Source organism: Nasonia vitripennis, chromosome 1 (assembly GCF_009193385.2).
Source record: "Nasonia vitripennis strain AsymCx chromosome 1, Nvit_psr_1.1, whole genome shotgun sequence".
NCBI classification, from domain to species: domain Eukaryota; kingdom Metazoa; phylum Arthropoda; class Insecta; order Hymenoptera; family Pteromalidae; genus Nasonia; species Nasonia vitripennis.
The window spans coordinates 3,053,007-3,074,733 of NC_045757.1; the positions used below are offsets into that span (position 1 = coordinate 3,053,007).

Consider the following 21,727-nt stretch of genomic DNA (forward strand, 5'->3'; position numbering starts at 1 on the left):
GAGCGAGAAACACGTTCAATGAGAGAGATGTTTAAAAAAACGAACGAAAAGCCGAGAGAGCGAAAGAAAATTAAGAGAGAAAGAGAAAAAGAGAGAAGATGTATCCATCCAACCAACTTGACCCAGGCTCCTCGCCCATCTTCGGTAAGCACCATCCGCTCCTTTTTAGTCCTCTTAATCTACTGATCCCGTTCAATCGTATTTTTTATCCGGCAAAGCCGTCTGTCTTTCTTTGTGTCTATACGTATACATTGTATTTGTATCGAGAAGATCGAAAAAAAACTTTGTCCACCTGATGTACTTAACAAAGACGGATCTCATTTGCGAGGAAAAAAAATGAAACGGTTGCATTTGTCTACATGTCTATACCGACACTTGTCAGAAGCAAAGTGTGTCATTATGTCATTAAAATTTTTCTTATTTTTCTTTTGATTTTATACTTATCCTATAATCAAACGACTTTCTTCCTTTCATTGCAAAGCACATGTAAGCGTTAAACGCTGCGAGAATCATTTGAATCACTTCTAGCATGCCGTGGCTCTTCTGCCGAATGGAAAAGCATTTTTTTTTCTACTCGACAAATATAATAATTGATCGTCCTCCTTCGAACGTGAGAGCAAGAGAGGAAGAGAATACGGCCTTGTTTGCAAAATATAACGACCAGTTACCAAGTTGTTCTCTCTTTCGAAAGTGGAGCTTTCGCGTCAGCAATAACTTTGAATTCGCCTTACGAGGCTCATCTCTCAATTGCACAATATCGAATCGAATACACAAAGCAATTGCTGGCGCAGGTGTATTGTATTCGTATACATATATGTCCGATGATTGCGACGAGAAGCGAGAATAATTTCAACAAATTCTCGCTTCTCGCCCCAAAAGGATTTGGTAGTTAAGACGAAAAATAAAATAGAAAAATTTTTGACGCTCGACTCTTCTGTTTCAGGATATCACTCGAAACTGGCGGCATGGCGATACCGGCGTTTCAGTACATCACGCCCAACCACATCGTCAAATCGCCAATTCACTAGGGACATTCGCGCTGCTGGAGTTGCGCCGACCTCGTTGTCGTCGTAAGCCACAGTCGTCGTCGTCGTCCGACAATCGAGGAGTTGTCCCCGAGTCGGCTACACGGGGAGTAATTTTTTCGAAAGAGAGAAGCGTTTCGGCTTCCTTTTGTTTGTTGGCGAGAGAGAAAGAGATAGATTTGTTGGAGGTTTATAAATAAGACGCGCGTGTGATGCCAGGAGAATGAGTGCCAGGATGATGAGCGAGAGTGAGAGAGTAAGAGAGATAGAGAGAGTGCAGGTGATGAGGAAGCGAGCCAATCGAGGCGACCACGGCACTGGACCACGACATGTGTTCACACAACACTGGCTCGCTCTTTTGCGTCGATTTTTTTCCGCGAATATATGTAATCACATCGGGGAAAGAGGTTGATAATGATGATGTTTAGCCGGAGGCAGGCTTTTCGACGTGAGGTAGTAGCTCGCGTATATGATACACATACACTTACATATGCATACACACAAACACACGAGGACAAGAAGAAAAAAAAACGTAAGATTAAATTATGATGACGTCGCGGCTGGACGGACATGTTTCTGTCGGCGATCACGCGTATAGGTGTAGAGGGATTATTATGAACACTTGAGTGTACAAAACTGTACAAAAGATTTAAGATGACAAACGATGAGTAAACACAAAAAAATCTTGAAAAAAAAATTAAGCACGCCGCAGCCCCAAACGCTGCTGCCGATTGGTAAAGGGAACAAGCCAAAGATACGTTAGTTTTCATTTTTATATTTAATAAAAAATAAAAATAAAACAACAGAAGCTAATTCCGAGAGACGCGGATATGAGAAGGAGGAGGGTTTTTCGAGGAGGTTGCGTATTATAAGTGTCAAGAGAGAGAAAGAGACCGCATGCGGAGGAACTTGTACATCATTAACATGTATATTAACTATTATTATTATTGACGATGACTTATTATATTTATCATAATTTCGTGAATCTGGGTTAGCATTTTTATTATATTCGCTAGTTGGATACACGAGTGAGACGTTTTACGCGCATAGGCGCACGTCCTGTCTCGAATTAATCGACTCCGGGTCAAGTTTTACTTTTGTGTTTTTTCTTTCTTTTTACCGTCGATATTGACGGAAGTTCGTATACCTGATTGTATTTGCAAAAATTGTGATTCGATGAGTTAGCTAAAAGTGGCCCCATTTGTGATTTGACTATATATAAATTTAATTATATTGCGTAGCAATTAGGTTTAGGCGCAAGTGTACAAAAAGCGTTGTGAGTTTTTCGTTGAGTAAATTTTATATGATACAAATGCAAACGAGCGTTTGTGGCAACAAAATAGCAAAGCGATGTATAAAATTTCGTCGATTATCTGTACCGGATCTTTTGGTTCCAAACGCGAAATTCTAAATCGAAGGGTAAATTTCTTTCCAACACGAGGATAACCAACGGCTTCGATTCGCCGTCCGCGGAAGGATAGGAATACGAAATCGAGATTTCATTTTTAAATAGAGAGAGAGAGAAAGAGAGAGAGAGAGAGAGAGAGAGAGAGTGCGAAAAGTGGTCGAGCGAAATGTAGTCATCGCGCAGTTAACTTTAGAAAAAAGTGGCTTCTTTTGTGGCGTAAAAATGCGAAATAAAATGGTAGACGGGAAAGAAGTAAGAAACAAATGAAATTATAACAAGGATTACAAATAAGGATATATTATATATATATATATTATATATATTTATTATACGATAGAAAGGAAGAAATTAACTAGATAAAAATATTAGCGATGAAGATGAGATTAAGAGGCGCGTCAAACTCCCTCCCTCGAGACCCGCGCAACATTTGATCCATCATTTTTATTTTAGATTTGGTATAAGGTTTATCTGATCCTCGAAGAAGAAATCAAATTTCACCACACTGAATCGCGGAATACGGTCGAGCTTTTCCGTTCTTACATCGTAATGTTAATGTATAATTAAGGAATAGAATTCATTATTCAAAAGGCTTTGAATGCAACGGTTGAACCTTTCTGACCACTCGAACGACCAAGAAACTCAAGTCGAGCGGCGGGAAAAGCAATAATATTCGAATTTTTCGCCTCGGGCGATGCCTAGCTTAGACCTTGGACTGAAATTTTAAAAGAAAACATATCCACGAGTTCACGCGCTTCCGGCCTGTGCCAAAGAGCAATTTCTTAATTTTCTTATTTCTTTGAATTCACTTTGAGAACAGAAAATGTTAGTACATTCGAAAATGTGAAATCTTCCGGCGCGAGTCGCGTTTACACAGTCTATCATTACGTTTACCGGTATGATGCTAATATTAATTAATGCGCATTGTTTGTTATTGGCTTTTATTGTATTACGTATACAACTGTTGTTTTCTGAAGATAAAAGGGGCAAAAAGTGCTTGTAAATACAAAATCATACATTTATTTTACTCTTTTAAAGTAGTATTTTTTTTGTAAATAATAAAAGAGAACGTTTGTTCGTTGTTATGATTTGTGAACGGTGGGCTTCGAAAAAGAGGAGGACAAGCAAGTCTATTTCGCTACAAAATTTTTTATATCCTTGATTTTTTTAAATTTACAATATACGCCCTTGTGGCCGAAAGTATTGAACAATCATCTCCGCTTTTTAAAATAGAGCAAACCGCAAGCTGCGCGAAGTGCCTTTTTTGTACACAATGTCTTTCGCTTATATATAACGCGGAAAATTTTGGATGTTCGACGGAGAGATCAAAGCGATCGTTCGTCTCGCCGCGAACTCCGCGACTTGTGTTTTCATTTGGCTGAAAAATATTTTCATTTCGTTTTCTTTTTAATATTATTGGTTTTGTTTGATCTTGTTGAATTTCGGCGTTCTAAATTGTTATTGATTTTCATGACAATAATAATAAAGTATACTGTACAAAATTAATATCGTCGAAATTTATATTATTGTTTTTTTGTTTTTTGTAATCGATATCGTATTGTTGTTTATTGTGTATCGTTTTAATAAATTATGTGTTCATAATTGTGTATGAAAATTAAAATGTTTTGCTGTAACGATTAGTAGAGCGCGACTTATTTTCTTCCCAATTTTCACGAAAAAAGAACCGACTCTCGACAAATGAAGCGTATCGGCGAAGTCAAATTATTGGCAAAAATCAGAGAAACTGAAATTGTAATTAAGGAGTTTAGAGGGTTTCGCGAGTGGAGAGAGATAAGAACAAGCCTCTGGCAGCGGAAGAGCAAATAAGTAAATTTACATTAAAAAAAACAGAAATAATGAGAAAACACTTAGTGAGAGACGCTGTATGATTGTGTATATCAACAATAAATATTGCTGTGATTAGAATTGATTATAGGTTATTTATAGTTAAGGACGACTTTTTAAAGGCGCATTGCGAATGGATAATGTAGGTCTGAAGTTTTTCTTCGGGATGCAGCCTCGAGCGAAAAGTCGATTTTTTTACTTTTACGTGTTTGTATACATTTTTGTCGCGTACTTCACTTATTTCTTTTCCATTATATATCTCCATTCTTTTTCTTTCGTCTAATTTTAACTTGATGCTAGCACGAATCATTTATTTATATATACAAAATATATTATTATATATTATATAAGACTAATTCGTGTAACGGTATTTATAAGAAGTTGTCGTTCAAACACATTATACGCGTTTGCTATACAACTGCGCTAATCGCAATGGTTTATTATGAAATTATTTTGTCGACACGGAACAAAGCAAGAACCTTCACCGATACACACAATTATTTTTATAACAGTATGATTAAAGCAAATTTTAGAACTTTCGCTCGCGGAGCATCCAGTGCACCACTGCGTGAAAAATAAAAAATATTAAAGAATAAACAAGCAAATGATAATTAAACAAAAAAGAGATAAAAAATATTGTTAAAGACAGTTCTTTTCTGCTATAACATAATCAGAGCGGACCAGATCCCTGAATCTCTGCAACATATTGTAAGGGTCAAATCACGCCGAGAAGAAAGCAAATAATAATAATATTAACAATAACGTAATAATGAATATAATAATAATGAGTAATAATAACGGATAATGAATAATAACGATGATAAGCGGCTTTTTCGACTTTCTTCGACCTCGTTGTACTTAAGGAAAGATCTGAGTGAAAGTTTTTCACTCGAAAGTCTTAGAGGATCCTTCAGTAAAGAAAAGAAAACGTTTAGAAAACTCTATTGTCTTTCGCGTTCGAACCAAATATAAAAGAAAAATTCGTCGCACCGAACCTTGGTTCTAAAACACGAGCGCGCGACTCGCCGTTCGAGGACGGATTTATTTTTCGACGATCAGTAGATGAAATATGCAATTAAGAAGACTGAGTCCCTAAATATATTATCTATTTTTGCTTGATTATTCTATACAGAGTACGGATAACGTATAAAACGATACGCTTTTCTTTAACACGCGCGTTCACTCGGGTCCTTTCTTAAACAAGGAAGACATTGAATTACCGATAAAAATAATGAATATACAACAGGAAGAAATTGCGGAAACAAAGGAAGGTTTAAGGCGTAATGAAGTAAAGAGAAATCATCGTCGTATAATAATGCGAAAACTAAAAAAAAAACTATAACCTCCAGAACATATCCGTTGACACATATAAGACGTTAGGCTATACGATTATTTTATCCTCTATTCTATAATATATCGCTACACTAAGTAAAACGAAGGGAAGAAACAAACAAAAAACAGCCACGCGCGTGCTCGTACATCAATGAGTCCAGCTGCTCCAAACCGTTTCGTTTGAGACTATGTATCATGCGTTTCACGGACTTGTCATATCCGAACCTCGAATGCATACTGATTTCAATGAAAAGAAAAAAACAGCAAAAGCCAGACACACGTATTATATACAATATGCTAAGTGTATCGAGAAGCATTACTTACTAACCGTCTATCGAACGTAATTTTTGCCATTGAAAAAAAATAACACACCTATACACACATCCAATAAATACTCAGCCGTATAATTGTTGATTAAAGAGTATAATAACACAAAATACCAGGAAAAAAATACATGTGGAAGAGAATTAATAATAATAATAATAAAAGGTTTTCGTCTCGCAGTGTAAACTCTACGCGCGCGTGAACTCGAAAGCGATTTTCACAGCAACGCTGGTCGACAACAAAATAATGAAAATACAATCATTTTTCGCGTTTAAATCTTAAGCATCGTCGTATTACAGCCGCCTGTGAAAATCGCTTTGTTCGCCGCTAACTCGTGTAATGCGTGTATTTTACAGTTACAGTAATAATCTATAGCGAAGCAAATTTAAACTAAAGTACACAGTCTCACACACAGGACAAGTTTTTAACTAAAAATAAAGAAGACAAAATGACAAAAAAAAAAAAGAAAGAAAACAAATTCATCGGCGTATAAAAAGTCTCGTATAAGGAATAAACTTGTGTACGTTTTAATATTGGTATACGTGTACTTCCGTAGCTAATTATAATTCTATCGTACGTTGATTGAGGGGAAGAGAATCGAGAGAAGTTATATACAGGCATTTTCAAGCGAGTGAAGAAAAAATGTGCAAAAAAAAGAAAAACGGAAAGTCGCGCCTGACGGCCAACTGTGCCAATTGCCTTTAGTAGTATTCTTTCTTCGAATTCGAATTAAAAAAAAAAAACACTCAACAGCTGCTCACTTTCTTTCTAGACTTCGATGACAAAAGATGAAGAAAAAAAACTTTGGAAAGTGATATCTAATATTATACGCATATATAAGGAATAAGAGAAAAAATTGTTCATTCGTTAATAAGTCTATACAATATATGTAACGCATAAGTTCTATACATGTATACTTTGTATTTCGTTGAGAGAGCGTGAGGTGGGGATGCGACACTTGGGAGGATGTAATAAAAATAAGGAGTAAAAAAATTGTCGAGGATCGACGTACGACGGTAGATTCTGTTGTGGCGTAGAGCAATCCGTTAGTGCAGGGGCCTTAACCTTACTGCGCGAAATCGGCGCCGAGCTATCGTTATTATTAACTAATCGCATTGCGACGAGCCAACAAAGAAAAAAAAAAATCGGTCGATCGGCGCCGATTTCCAAACTTAAAACACAAGGCAATCAGCTAAGAAATAATAACTTAGTTTTTATAGGATATATTGAGTCGCGCTCGCCGCTTGATTTACCCTTTTTCGAGTCAGTAGACTAACCACGCGAGACATACACACACACACACTCACACTTGCACATACGAAAATGACGTTAATATTATCGTCGAAGAAAGAAAGGTCACACACACACACAATACACACACAATAACACACGTCGTGGGGCGAGCGCTAGATTTTCGAGGCGTATTTTTTGTACACACCAGACACGCTACTGCGGGAAGATTGTGAAAGAGAGAGAGAGAGAGAGAGAGAGAGAGCGAGAGAGAGAGAGAGAGAGAGAGAGAGAAATAATATACAATTGTGTGCCAAGCATTATATCCAAGAGCAGACGTGCCAAAAACGAGAAAAAAAAATATTACCGATCAGTCGTGAACGCGTGCCAAACAAAAAACCGACGGAATAATAACCCACTTCCCAAGCGCTCTGTATGTCTCTGATGTAAACGATATGGTTTTTCTCTGTATATGAAAAAAGCGAGCTTTGTGTAAAAAAAAAAAAAAAAAGAAGTAGAATGTTCTCGCGCTGCGCCGAGGATCACACTTTCTATACGATACTTATATAATATCCCCGATTATTTTTCTTTTCTTTCGCGCGCACACAAACATGCAATATAACAGTTATGTTCTTCTTCTTCACTATTTTGGATGATATATTTAACGAAATATTATATAATTTATGTTTACTCTTAAGGAATTTCGTTTGAGACTTTATGTTGTTAAGTACATATATATATTATGATCTTCGCATTGAGAACTACGATGACGATTTTTTTTCAATAAATTCAAGTTTGTTAATAAAGCCTTTTGTTATGATTTCTTTATATTCTTAGTTTTTTCTGTACCGACGCATTAAAGTGCGCATCGGCGCGACACGTCTTCCCCGAGAGCTTCTTCCGCGGAATTAATACTGTAAACACCTGTATTCTATAAATATTCTCACATCCCAATGATAATAACGAAAAAAAAAAAAAATGAAAGGCTAATTCAGTCTGTGAAATGACACGATCTCTACGATGCACTAGCTCCTGTTCGCACCATATTATAAACAGACAGCACACGAGAGCTAGCGTATAAAGAAAAAACGAGAAGAGAAATAGAGAGAGAGAGAGAGAGAGAGAATAACAAACAAAAACTTACGTTACGAAGCCTTTAAGAAAACAGGGTCATAATAAGAGAAAAAACAAATAAAAAATAAACTAATGATAATACGAGTAATATTACGTGTATTTAAATTTTTAACGCGACACGAATTAACCCGCCGAAAAGGAGTAACGAGAGGGAGAAGGTCGAGAAAACAAAAATTAATAAAAATAAATAACGTGAGCATATAAAATTTGCACATATTGTAAAGTGAGAAGCGCGGGACATGGTCAAAGATACGACGCGAGTGTTTAATATTTGTAATACTACGTGATGTGTATAATTCGTTGATCCGCGACATAGGCTCGAGGGCAAAGAATAGAAAAGTTGTTTTGCTATATTGTGATGATGTATTTGTCTATACACGCACTCTTCTTCTTTTATAGATAAACGACGAAGGAATTCGCCGTCGAGTCTTATTGTAGACGCGGCACACACACACACACACCCACACACACACACACATTATTCCAGGGTATATAACGTTTTGTAAAATTATTGTCTGCTACTGGCAATATTTATATGTATAAAAAGAGCGAGAGCGGAAGAGATAATAAAGCGAAGTTTAACATGGATATAGATCGTAAATGTAACTATTATTATTATGATTATTAATATAATACGCATAGCAAGCTGAATTATATAAGGAGATGATTATGATATAGCGATGAAGGCGATTATGTGAGAGGAATAAGGGTGCACACATGCATAGTATTGTATAATGTACACACTTACACTAACAAGCGTCGCTCCGCAAGATATACCTATACTTATATATAAAAGCGAGGCGAAGAGAAAAATCGCGCATCTATCCGATCTATCGTCATGTATATTAGCTATAGTAGTCACTCCTCGGAGGATCTTAGTTTGAAAAAAAAAAATAATAATAATAAATAATCGACCACAGTCTTCAAGTCGATCTCTTATCGAGCGAGTTGTATAAGATTATTGCCGATCGGCGGGTAAAAGTGCTTTAAAGCTATAGAGACGAGAGGGAAAAAAAATTAAGAGGCATGATTATATATAGTTATTATATCACACCGACACAGACACATATCTCGGTTGATTCCACGTGTATACTGTCTACATATCAGAATTTTAGCTATTATCAGCTCCTTTGTCGATTTTTAAACGTGTATCAACATTAACTTTCATGGCTTTGTATCTAACCCTCGTATTAGAAACACGAACGAGATCCGTTGATCCTATATATAAATATACGACGACACCCTTATATTGACCGCGACGAGAGAGAGAGAGAGAGAAGGTGAGAGATGCTATATACCTATATACCATATACCACAAGACTGTAGCAAAGAAAATAACGAAGACGTCTCCGAAATTTCTCTCACAAGACCAAATACAAAGAAAGAATGTATTGAAACACCCCGTGTATAACGATATCCCCTGCGTATAAGACATAAAGAAAAAAATAATAGTTTCTCTCGAACGGAAAAAGCTTGTGCGTATAGGAGAAGGCGAATATCCAGAGTAATCGTGCGTCTATCCCACTTAATGAAGAAAAGAAGCGATTTTTTTTTTTTTTTTTTTTCGTTTGAAAAGAAGAAATGATACTTCTTCCGAGCTTCTCGAAAACGATTGTGATATATGTCCGCGAGAGCAGATATTATAAATTATTATAGCGAGTGATAAGAGTGTGCGCGGAGAGAAATAATGTTGCGTACGTATAGTGCGGGGAAAGAATTTTATTCTTTATAATTGATCCTTGTGAGGAGATGACACACATTACACACAAGACAAACGAGACACTTGTGTCGAAAAACAAGCAAAAATAATGAGATACATATTGTTGCGTATATTTGTATTCTCGATTGTATACTTTTTATCTGTAACGGACATGTGCATAATACTACGTTGTTGATTAGTTGCTACGTAAACGTGGAGGGTATAGTAGAAGAGCTTAAAAAATAAAACGAAAAAAACGATAAAATCAGAGATATTAAGAGAATTGCAGTGTTTCGAACTGACTAATAATTTCTCTTTTTGTAATAATAATTATAGCGACTTGTGCAACGAGGCCCTTCGCTATAGCTCGTTTAATTTTTTTTTCGCGATTCAAAATAAAGTTCCGTTCGCGCGAGCGAGCTTACACGCCACTTGTAACAAAGGTCCTCGCAACCTTTTATTTACGCATCGCGTCGTCGCTCGCACGAACGCGCAAATTTTCATTGAAAATGAAAATTTTTTATTGTGTTTTGAATAAAAAAAAAAAAAAAGAGTAATCGTACGAGGGAGATGACAAACCAAAAGTTACAAAACCAACGGGATCAGTCGCGCGATCGACCGTATGAGGATGTTTGCCCTGCAAGCTCGGTCCAGGTGGCGCCAGTACGTGTCTCAGCTGTCATGGCCGCTACGCACCAATAGAAGAACAGAATGCAGACTGCCGCGAATTCAAATGTATAATGTGGAGAGGATGGAGGGGAGACGACGATCAAACCAACATTATTTTTTGCAAAATTACTGCGAATTTTGCAAAACCCAAGGCACTTGTAGAATCCGCAATTAAATTGCAAACGTTTTACGCTACTCTTATGCCAATATAAGGCTGCTTCTAGATTTTCGCTGCATAGAATAAGCGAGGTAGCCTATTTATACGATATTGAAACTGTACATTGACATAAGAGTTGCACAAAGCGTTTACAATTCAATTGCGGATTCTAAAAATGCCTTAGTTTTTGCAAAATTCACAATGATTATGCGAATAATCACGTTGGTTTAAATGACGATCCCCTTCGACACTCTCAACGCTAGGCACATGAGTACGCAGCAGACTATAGCACAGCTATGTATTCAGCTATGTTGTAGGTCCGGCGTGCAGGGCAAACATCCTCATACTTATACAGAGAAAAGCTCGAAAAAGGAGTGAAAAAAAAATAATAATAAATAAAAAGCGCGTTAACGATAATACGACTATTTTTACATATCGATCTCTCTTCGACGAGTTGTCTCGTCGGACTCAAAATCTCGCGGTATATTTGCGACGCAAAAAAGCCGACGCTCCTTTCGAAAGTATACGTTATTTTCTTACGATCGAACGCGCACGCGGTCCGTCGTCGGTATTTTTTTCTTTCTTATCGAAAAAATATCGCTCGGACGTCTTATTCCATTTCATATCGGAGCTCAAGCTCTGGTCACCGTACGGAGAGCTTCAACGTGACAAAGCATAATAGTGTACTATTACCCTTTTGATCGTTATGAATTTTCGAGAGATACATGACACACGACAAGAAAAAATAAAATAAAATATATAGACCTGAGAAAACGCGTCTCGTCATATATGCGGATTTACTATAGTGATCGATGGTGGTTCAATGTTCGTAAGGGCAATAATAAATATTACAAATTTCGAGGTATAAAGCGACAGAAAAAAAAGCAACCGTGCATTTGAATGTGCACAATAAGCCGAGAAGGATTTAACGATTGCAAAGAGAGAAACGAGCTCTGCTCAAGAGCTGTGTATCATCGAGGTGGTAAATTGTGCAGAGAGAGATTTTTTAGATAATGCACTTGTAACGTTTATTCACTATGCTATATAAGGCTAAAGATCACACGTACACTCACACAAACGGACACACACACACACACCCGTGCGCACGACTGCAAGCTCGTGGCTCTCGAGCGACAAGAATATGAGGTATTACAAAAACGAGAAGAAATTTTCACCTTTTTACACGAGAGTATAACAGTTTGAAGTGATATGCGATCCTCGTTGTACACTGCAAAAATTAACTTATATGCGCTTATATAATTGTATACACGATTCAAAACGAACAAATTCCAATTCGAGAGTCACGAGTGTGCAAGCGATCGACGAATAATGTTTAATTATGAAATAAAATACATTATCAATAAAAGCAAGGGAGAATAATAAATACACGCGCCGAGGCGATAAGGATATAATATAAGGAACGAATAATAAAATAAAAAAAAAAGAATTGGCAAACGCATTACAATGTTCTATATATGATGATCCGATCGTACGGAGAGAAAGCGAGAGAGAGAGAGAGAGAGAGAGAGAGAGAGAGAGAGAGAGAGAGAGAGGAAGAGTGAAGAAATGAAGATTTTTAGTGTTTACACTACGATTGATAAACAATTCTATTATTACATAATATAAACATTAATAACAATATTATTATTATTATGATTATTATTGTAATGTTTGTTTTTTGGTTATTAAAGTGTGTATATAGCGATATATTCTAGAAACAGTCATATGTCATTACTAAGAATTGGCTTTCATTTGAGTACCCATCCCCTTTTTCTACCTAACCGGTACTTTTACTAATTTCTCTGGATGATCATTATTGTAACGTTTGTTCATTTGTTATTCAAATATGCATAAATTTTTGCTTTAGTTAAATTAATTTTTAAATCTAATTTTTGCGGCTAAATTTTTTAATTAAACATACGTTATACGAAAGTGACAGAGCTGTTAAAAAAATGTGACATAAATATTATAAAATGTCACAACTATAAAGAAAATTCACGTTTTTATATTTATAAAATTACACTTTTCTATACTTAAATAACAGTTATAACGCATTTTTCATTTCTGCCGATAGAGTATTCTAGAAACGGTCATTGAAAATTGGCTTTCATTTGAGTATCCGCCCCCTTTTATAACTGAACAGCCCATTGTTCTTACATATAATTCCACAGGTCAGTACTGTGCACTTCTCGGTATTCAGACTAATTACTCTATACCTGATCCAGAACGTCATTGCTACCTTCCCCCCCCCCCCCCCCCACCTTCCGCCCCTCAACTACCCTTGCAATTCGACCATCCGAACCTACAGGACCGATTGAACGATGTTAGCTCATTCTGTAACCAGCGTCTACTGGAGCTGCATCAACTTGTTGGAGTACATCTCAGTGAAGAAGACATCGACCTGAATTCAGAGCCTAAGACTTACATACTCGCCAAAAGAACGATGGACTCGAAGAAGCGTTTCCAGGAGGAATTTAACGCGCACCGAACACCCATTTTATCACCATATGTTAGGCTGGACATTTTACGTGACAGTTTTGAGTTTAGCCTATCTCCAGACAATGATGTCACAATATTATGTGGTGAGCGGTTTCACGAAATACCGGAGAAGAGCGAGTTCGCGTTACGGTTAATGCGAGAACAAGGAGATACCGGTAATGTGGCTTCGATCGAGTTCAGTTGGGAAACATTTTGTTTGCTGAAATCACGCATGGAGGCTGTATGTAGAATCTTGGAGATCCGCGACAAAGGTCTCGTTCTACAGACCGAAGAAGTGCAGGTGTACGCGTTGGAGGATAGCAGAGGCGGCGGTTTCCTGGTACATTTCGAGGACAGGAACGGAGAAAAAATATCTTTGGATATTAATGAGATGAAGAGGTGGAAGGGAGAATTCATTGATAGGATCGAAAGACTCTACAAAGTATTCTCAAGGCAGACGATCGCCAGGAGGAAGCGGCTGGAGAAGACCAAGGAGTCCACGATCGAGGAAAAACTGATCGGTTTGTTCCAACCGCGGAAGAGACGTCACGTTTCTTATGCGGAGTAATAATATTTATTTCTTTTTCAGAGCATTTCACATTTAATAAGGTAATATTTTTATAAGCAAGTAAACTTCATTTAAGATGCATGATTTTATTTTATAATTAATAATAGTAATAATAATAATTATCAGCAAGCAGAACTGCAAAGAAGCGGATACCGGGTGGATTTTTGCGGCTCTATGAGAGGTGGAGTTTTAGTGGGTATGCCTGGCGCGATAGTCCCGCGTCAGGAGAGTCCCACACACGGGGAGTCTCGCACGACTCCTGACATGGTGCATCAAGCATTTCTCCAACTCTACGGATAAACAAAAAAAAAAAAAAAAAAAAAATCAATCATTATTTTAAAATTTTTATAATTAAAAATAATGATAGTAATAATAATTATTCGTGCTAATCAAGAGTTATAGTCGAATTCGCTAAGTAGTTTCATACTGGACGCATCTCTCCTATTATAATTATAAAAGTAATACAAAAATTATAACAATTTTAGATTGATCATGCCTTAATTACCATTCATATCTCGAAAATCTTAAATCAAGACCCTTCCTCGTCTTAATCATTATTCAGTTCTTGCATTTTTGCCTTTATCAATTTTAAAGTCAGTCCAGTAGTCGTTCAAGATATGCAACGATTCTTAGATTTTTGCAGTGTTTTATATTTACGTTGAACATACGATTACGCCGTGGCCAAACATTTGTTATTCCTACTTTTCCAAATAACCGAAAGTCCGACTTAATTACTACACTCCGGAATGGCAATTCTAAGTAAGCCGAAAATCTGCAGTAATTGTCCAAATCCCTCGAACAATACTCCAGCCGTCTCGCCACTGATCGTAAACCAAACAAAGTAACCAGCGAGTGCCACGCCCCCTCTGAAGTTCCCCGACCGCGCAGACGTGTGCGCCATCCACCGAGTTGCCGGCGCGCCGATTTTTACTACCGGCGCCCGGCGCAACGGTGTAGAGCGTAGACACAGGCACCGAACCCTTTTTTTTTAGGCTGGAAAATCTCTCGATCGGCTTTCTTTGCCCGGAACGACGCGCATCGCTATTGCGTCGGGAAAGAAGCTGTCGTCGCCAGATTTCGAAGTGGCAACGTCGTCAGTCTGCTATCGCTGTTCGGAGGATCGTCGAGTGAGTTGCCGCTGGGAAAAAGCAAGTGTAGTTCGTGTTCGAGGAACGTTCGCGATTTCTACGGAAGTGCTTATCGTCAAGCTGATATTTTGCGGATTGTGCAGATTGTTGCGACTCGTTGCGTAAGTATTATGACTGAATTTTCTAAGCTTACGATATAGGTAGTGTGCAGGTGCGCGTTCGACTCTATTTTGTAAACGAAGAAGTGCCAAAGGTCTCTTGCATTCCTCGAATGCTTCGCGTTCGATTAATTGTATTATACGCACACTACTTTCGTTGCGAACGGTTATATTTATCCTTTTCAGCGACTCGTCGTATTTTTTGCGATCAAATTTTCAGGGATGAGAAGGATTGGTTTTTTAGGTTATCGCGGTAAACGCGCGGTCATTACACGAACAAAATACTTACAGTGTATGCAGTGTGTCTGTGAATTTCGCACATCAATCGCGTTCAATAATTGATTTACACAAAAAATTGAGTCGCTATTTCAGTTCGATTTGACTCGATCTCTGAGAGCTATTGTGTAAAGATTTAATTCAATAGTTTCTTTTCGAAAAATCACTGGACAAACCGTTGCATTATTCCGAGCATTCCAACCGTTTCACCACGCACTTAAAACGCCGATATATCTCTAAAACAAACATCCGGCACATGTTAGCGCCTTAGCCGAGCGATTCAGTCGGCATCAGATTTCTCTCTCCTACTCCGTCATAAAATCCTGTGTACGCAGCGTAATACTACGCGCTTTTCCCGCGAAATTCTCTCCCATAAAGTGCCCGTATCACGTCATTCGCGTCCACGAGTAATTAAAACAAAATTCTTTTCTCAGGGCAACTCCAATCGAAACACAATGGCGCCAAATAAGAGAAGCTTCGACGCGATGCAATGCGGTGCGGCCTCGCAATGCCAGAATACGCAAAAAAAGAACAGGTCATCTACTGGTGCTGAAAATAATAATAGGAGCGTCACATTCTCCTCTCAGGCACCCATGAGTCAATTCAATAACGGAAATGAGACAGCTCTCGTGTCGGCGCAGCTGCCAGATAACGAGAAACTCGTTAATACCAAGGAATTTCAGATTACCTCTACAACCATGGGCAGATATCTTGCTTGTGGTGAGAAAGTTCACTTGTATCCGGAACCCAATGAATTTAGGATTCGGATTTTGAATATGGACTACAAGAACGGCAGGGGTATGAGGTAAAAAATAATTTGACTATGAGTTAAAATGAAAGCTAGAGATCATTTATAAGGGGATGAACGAGCCTTACTTTTTCAATGAATAAAAATGGATATTTTTTTCAATCTTCACTTCAAATCTTAAAAAAATGTAATACACGAGGCAACGCATGTCTTTGAAAGCCCAGCATCGATATAATCTTTATTTTTACTGCAGATTTTATCAAGTTACAGTAATTCATGAAAAATTTTGCATTAGAAAATCACACGTACCTGTTGACAAAAAAATTAGAAATACACAGGTTTTCATGAACAATCATAACTTCATAATCCTTATAGTGATTGTGTCGATGAAGATTATTAATTCTGGTCTTTCAGACAGCAATTGAAAAGGATGTGAATGACATTTCTAATCTATCAACAACTTTTTCAGAAACTTTGTGGAGTTTAGCAAGGCCAGCCTTGACGAGCTCATATGCCATGCATCAGAGATTGAACGTTTAGTCGGTGAGAAGCTCCTACATCGCAATGAAGTGTTCCAGCATCTAGGTCTATCAGTTTGGATTGTACCCGACATCCGAGCTGGTTGTAATGTAATCGAATTTCGCAGCGACAATTGTTTTAGTCAAATGGTCTTTAATACCTTTCGTAAAATGATCAACTTCAAGGACCAAGTAGATCGCGAGTATTTTGTTTTTGAGAGAAAACTTAAACGAGATAAAGAAATCTATAAAAATATGCTTAATATGTTTGCCTATCTGACCAATGAAAATAGGCCAAACACTGCTGGAGTCAAAGAACCTCCAGAAACAAACCAAAGAGCAATCATAAATACCTGCAACACTTTGTGGAAGCAGATTGGAAAGCTTGTTGATAAAAATGCTAATACCCAATAGAAATAGAGATTTTCTACTCATTATTTTCCATTTTTCGTTGTAGTTATGTATACTTATAGAAAAAAATTTACTTATCGAGGATCACATCTTGGCTACGATTATGTTTAGTAATATCATATTTTAAAAATTGCAAACAAGGGAATTATATATAACTCTTATTTGAATTACTAGCTACACCTTAAAATGACTTTGCCATGATGTGTACGAGGTCTAAACACTTATGTAAGTTAGTGCTCGTAGAACTTTGTTCCTATTTTTTAGGATAAGATTACGTAACTTCTGTTTTTGTATTCTTCGATAACGATTATTTTTATTTTTATATTGAGAACTAGGTTGCACAAGTGCAATTAAAAAAATCAGTTTGTTAATGTATCATTCGAAAGCAGTACTTATTGCTTACTAAGATTTTTCTTAATTTGATAGCTTTTTGTTGTGCATGCTTTTGTACACATTTGTACAATCACTTTGTAATACTTGTATGTACGTATAGTTCCCATAAGAAAAGACTGTTATATTACGACCAAGTAATGTATGTGAAATGCTTGAATGCACGAATGTCCAAATGTTATTGAATGTTAAAAATGTTCTTATAGATGTAATAAATAAATCAGCTCAGCGCATAAAATTTTCTGTTAAATGCGCCATCGCCTATCCAATCCGAAAACCTAAAAAGTCATTAATTTCTATGCACAAAATATTTCGTGAAACTTTTAGAATCTCGGAAATTTTCGTGCTTGTAAGGCCAGGTAGGAAAATTTTTTCTCCGAGGTCACGGCGCCATTGTTTTCAGTGCTCAAATCCTGGAATATTCAGAAGTAAGGGAAATTTCCGTTACAACCCCTGGTCAAAAGTACGCTCCCCTCATGGGAACCAAGCTCTATAGCCAGGTACCGAGAGGGGAGAGACGCGCATAGAGCTAAGTCTCTCTCTCTCTTCTCCCAATCGGCTTCCCCTCCCTCCAGTCGGACGAGCTGTCGAGTCGGGTCTTTGGCGCGCATTCTCTTGCGCGCTGTTGCGCGGCAGCTTCATTGTGCGGTGTGCACGACGCTAGCTCTCGGATCGCCTGCCTCGCCATGTGAGTACTGAATTGACATTTCTATATTTCAAGTTTTTGACTTCTTAATTTTATTCAATTGAATATCAATTTTAACTCTGGGTTCAATTGTGCATTTCGTGTCTAGAAAAATGCGATCGATTTCGGATAAAGCGTTAGTTATTTGTTAGAGAGGTTAGGTTAACTCGTAGCGTTCGGTGAAGTTATCAGTTATATTTCGCCATGTGAGTATACTGATTTTGAGATTTCTCTATTCCAAGTGTTTGATTTCTTAATTTCATTTAATTGAATATCGATTTTAACTCTTGGGTTCAATTGTGCATTTCGTGTCTGGAAAAATGCGATCGATTTCGGATAAAGCGTTCGTTATTTGTTAGAGAGAGGTTAGGATAACTTGTAGCGTTGTGTGAAGTCATTAGTTATTTCAGATTTAGTTGTTGAAGTTTTCAGTTTAAGTTGTTGAATTATTTCACGCGATTGCGCACTTATATTAAACAAACGAATTTACTTTTGCAGTCAAGGCGTGTGGCGTCGTCTCCGAGGAAGCTGACATCTACACATCGTCGACATGCTGCGGTGTTGTGATTCAAATAAAATGGTGGAACGCACGAGGAAGGGCAGTCTCGCAAGATTTAAAGCCACTGCAACTGCATTCCGATGAGTATACATCTAGTTCTAAGCTGAGAAAGTCGATTTTATCATCCACACTTCACACAAGACTGGCGTCAATCGTCTAGCCTGGAAATCGACTATACGAATTGCAATGAGCAGTTATACGTGTAAGTTGATTTCTCACTTATTTATTGTGTGCATATTTTTAATTCGTGTGCGCATATCTGTTTTGTTTTTTAAATCATGCGATTGCTTTGCTAGTGATTACTAGAATATATATTTTTTTTACGACCATAATATTTTTGTGACCGTCGTATTTGCAGTAGTTATATTAAATGATTTGTTTTTCAGAACTTTATACACGGAGAGAAGAAACTGCATATCAACAAACTTCACTGCATAACAGAATCATGGTGAAATCATGACCTTCATCTTTTTTCTACTGTGTTGAGCACCGAATTTTCTTTCCAACCTAATGGATTGGAAAGTTCATGCAGCACATTTTCTATTGAATATCCACCTTTCAATGCGAGCCTCCTAGGAGTTGTAAGTTTGTATTTCATATTCGCAGCGTAGGGACCTAGGTTTCTCAACTGACATCATCTTATAACGCCCTTTATTATCCTGCTGACTAGATGTGGTCCGTAAACGATGCATTAATACATAACGTGCACTCTGAGAAGTAAACAAGCCATTCAGAACTTGCTCAGTACGAGTTCATATCGCTATGTTTCTTACTTAATTTATTCGTACATTCCTTCTAATTTCTCACTTAAGAGAAAATTTCTTTCTATTCAAATTTAAATTTAAATTTCTTTGATTTAGCTCTTTCAAAAATTAGTACGGCTGTGATATTTTTTTGTAAATTGAATATTAAGTTAATTGTTAACCTTTAAACACGTTTTACTTCGTTAAGCTGCTTGAATGTTTTATTCTAACTTGTTATAAGAATCGAAATTGCAGGTCACTCTAAGTGTATCTATTCAAATTTAACTTTTCTATTTCATTCTCGAACGTTCTAATGCGTTCACAATCTTCGTAAACTAAACTTTAAACGTAAATATTGATTAACATGATGTTACAAATCAGCTAATCGTCATTTAAAAATAAACATGTGTTAAGCTGTTGTTGTTTAAATTTTAATTGTCTTGTAAAAAGATGGAAATCTCAGGTTAGCCCATTTTTAAAAAAAAGTTTAAGAAAAGTTTAAATCTGGTTCTATGAACCAAAAGTTAAAAACCATTTAATTATCTTGTAAAAAGATGAAAATCTCAGGTTAGCCCAATTATTAAAAAAGTTTAAAGGCGATAAATTTTCTCTTATCTCGGCATCATTTATCAATTTGGACTGGATAAGTTTTGATTTTTAAACACTTAACTCGTCATTTAAAAATAAACATGTGTTAAGTTGATGTTGTTTAAATTTTAATTGTCTTGTAAAAAGATGGAAATCTCAGGTTAGCCCACTTTCAAAAAAAGTTTAAGAAAAGTTTAAGAAAAGTTTAAATCTGGTTCTATGAACCAAAAGTTAAAAACCATTTAATTATCTTGTAAAAAGATGAAAATCTCAGGTTAGCCCAATTATTAAAAAAGTTTAAAGGCGATAAATTTTCTCTTATATCGGCATCATTTATCAATTTGGACTGGATAAGTTTTGATTTTTAAACACTTAACTCGTCATTTAAAAATAAACATGTGTTAAGCTGTTGTTGTTTAAATTTTAATTGTCTTGTAAAAAGATGGAAATCTCAGGTTAGCCCACTTTCAAAAAAAGTTTAAGAAAAGTTTAAGAAAAGTTTAAATCTGGTTCTATGAACCAAAAGTTAAAAACCATTTAATTATCTTGTAAAAAGATGAAAATCTCAGGTTAGCCCAATTATTAAAAACGTTTAAAGGTGATAAATTTTCTCTTATCTCGTCATCATTTATCAATTTGGACTGGATAAGTTTTGATTTTTAAACACTTAACACGTCATTTAAAAATAAACATGTGTTAAGTTGATATTGTTTAAATTTTAATTGTCTTGTAAAAAGATGGAAATCTCAGGTTAGCCCACTTTCAAAAAAAGTTTAAGAAAAGTTTAAGAAAAGTTTAAATCTGGTTCTATGAACCAAAAGTTAAAAACCATTTAATTATCTTGTAAAAAGATGGAAATCTCAGGTTAGCCCAATTATTAAAAATGTTTAAAGACGATAAATGTTCTCTTATCTCGTCATCATTTATCAATTTGGACTGGATAAGTTTTGATTTTTAAACACTTAACTCGTCATTTAAAAATAAGCATGCGTTAAGCTGATATTGTTTAAATTTTAATTGTCTTGTAAAAAGATGGAAATCTCAGGTAGCCCATTTTCATAAAATGTTTAAAAAATTCTAATTTAATGCTTATTAATTATCAAACATCAATTATTGGATGTTATGAGAAGTTGGACTTTTCTTTCGACTTCATTTACCAATTTTGTAGCGTTTTTATGGTAGTTTTACACTACTTAACTCGATTATTTTGTTATTTATTCGAGTCTGTCTGCCTGACACTATACAGTGCCGCGAGAAAATCTGGTAGGAATTGTAACTCTACGACCTACGATTTGATTTTCTAATGACCAAAATTCGTCATTTAAGAACAAATATCTATGCAGTAAACAAAAAGGTCTACATTATTACAACAGTTAGCGAATTAATACCTATTTTATTTTAAGCTAAAAAAATAATGAAAATGTAACGATAAACCTTCTATCTGATTTGAAGAGGGGCAAAAATATTACTCTTATCAATTGTATCTTATACTTAAGAATACACAGTTATTATTATTATTAGATAATTTATGTAAATGCGTTTACCCAAACAATGTAGTAATAGAATTATATTTGGTAATTTGCAATTCATTATGAGAAATTGGTAATTATGTGAACCTTACTTGAAAAAAACGAATAAATGACACGTATCTATATATAATGATTTTTTAATTTTTATGTATCCTTCTTTTTAGTTTC

At 36.3% G+C, this 21,727-nt stretch overlaps 2 protein-coding genes across 10 annotated transcripts in view; both read left to right on the forward strand.

Moving 5' to 3' along the window:
* The window catches only part of LOC100123707 (poly(rC)-binding protein 2), a 78,325-nt gene extending 65,798 nt beyond the window's left edge, over nucleotides 1–12,527 (forward strand). For all 9 annotated transcript variants that reach the window (XM_032596349.1, XM_032596348.1, XM_008204736.3 and 6 more), the window contains one exon: nucleotides 944–12,527. In XM_032596349.1, the coding sequence (XP_032452240.1) occupies nucleotides 944–1,028 (85 nt within the window). In that variant the 3' untranslated portion in view covers nucleotides 1,029–12,527. The remainder of the gene's footprint in view (nucleotides 1–943) is intronic.
* Nucleotides 12,528–14,183: 1,656 nt separating this feature from the next.
* LOC100680428 lies at nucleotides 14,184–21,684 on the forward strand. The gene is made up of 5 exons (XM_008204738.3): nucleotides 14,184–15,115; nucleotides 15,823–16,193; nucleotides 16,606–18,143; nucleotides 18,639–18,901; nucleotides 19,086–21,684. The coding sequence occupies exons 2-3, from the start codon at nucleotides 15,844–15,846 to the stop codon at nucleotides 17,066–17,068; spliced, it is 813 nt and encodes a 270-aa protein (XP_008202960.1). The 5' UTR covers nucleotides 14,184–15,115; nucleotides 15,823–15,843; the 3' UTR covers nucleotides 17,069–18,143; nucleotides 18,639–18,901; nucleotides 19,086–21,684.
* The last annotated feature ends 43 nt before the right edge of the window (nucleotides 21,685–21,727 follow it).

What these genes read in the sequence shown, in the direction of transcription:
- LOC100680428 (XM_008204738.3), top strand. Translation starts at nt 15,844, where the DNA reads ATGGCGCCAAATAAGAGAAGCTTCGACGCGATGCAATGCGGTGCGGCC. An exon ending in AAGAACGGCAGGGGTATGAG is followed by an intron (nt 16,194 to 16,605) that starts GTAAAAAATAAT and finishes CAACTTTTTCAG; the next exon opens with AAACTTTGTGGAGTTTAGCA.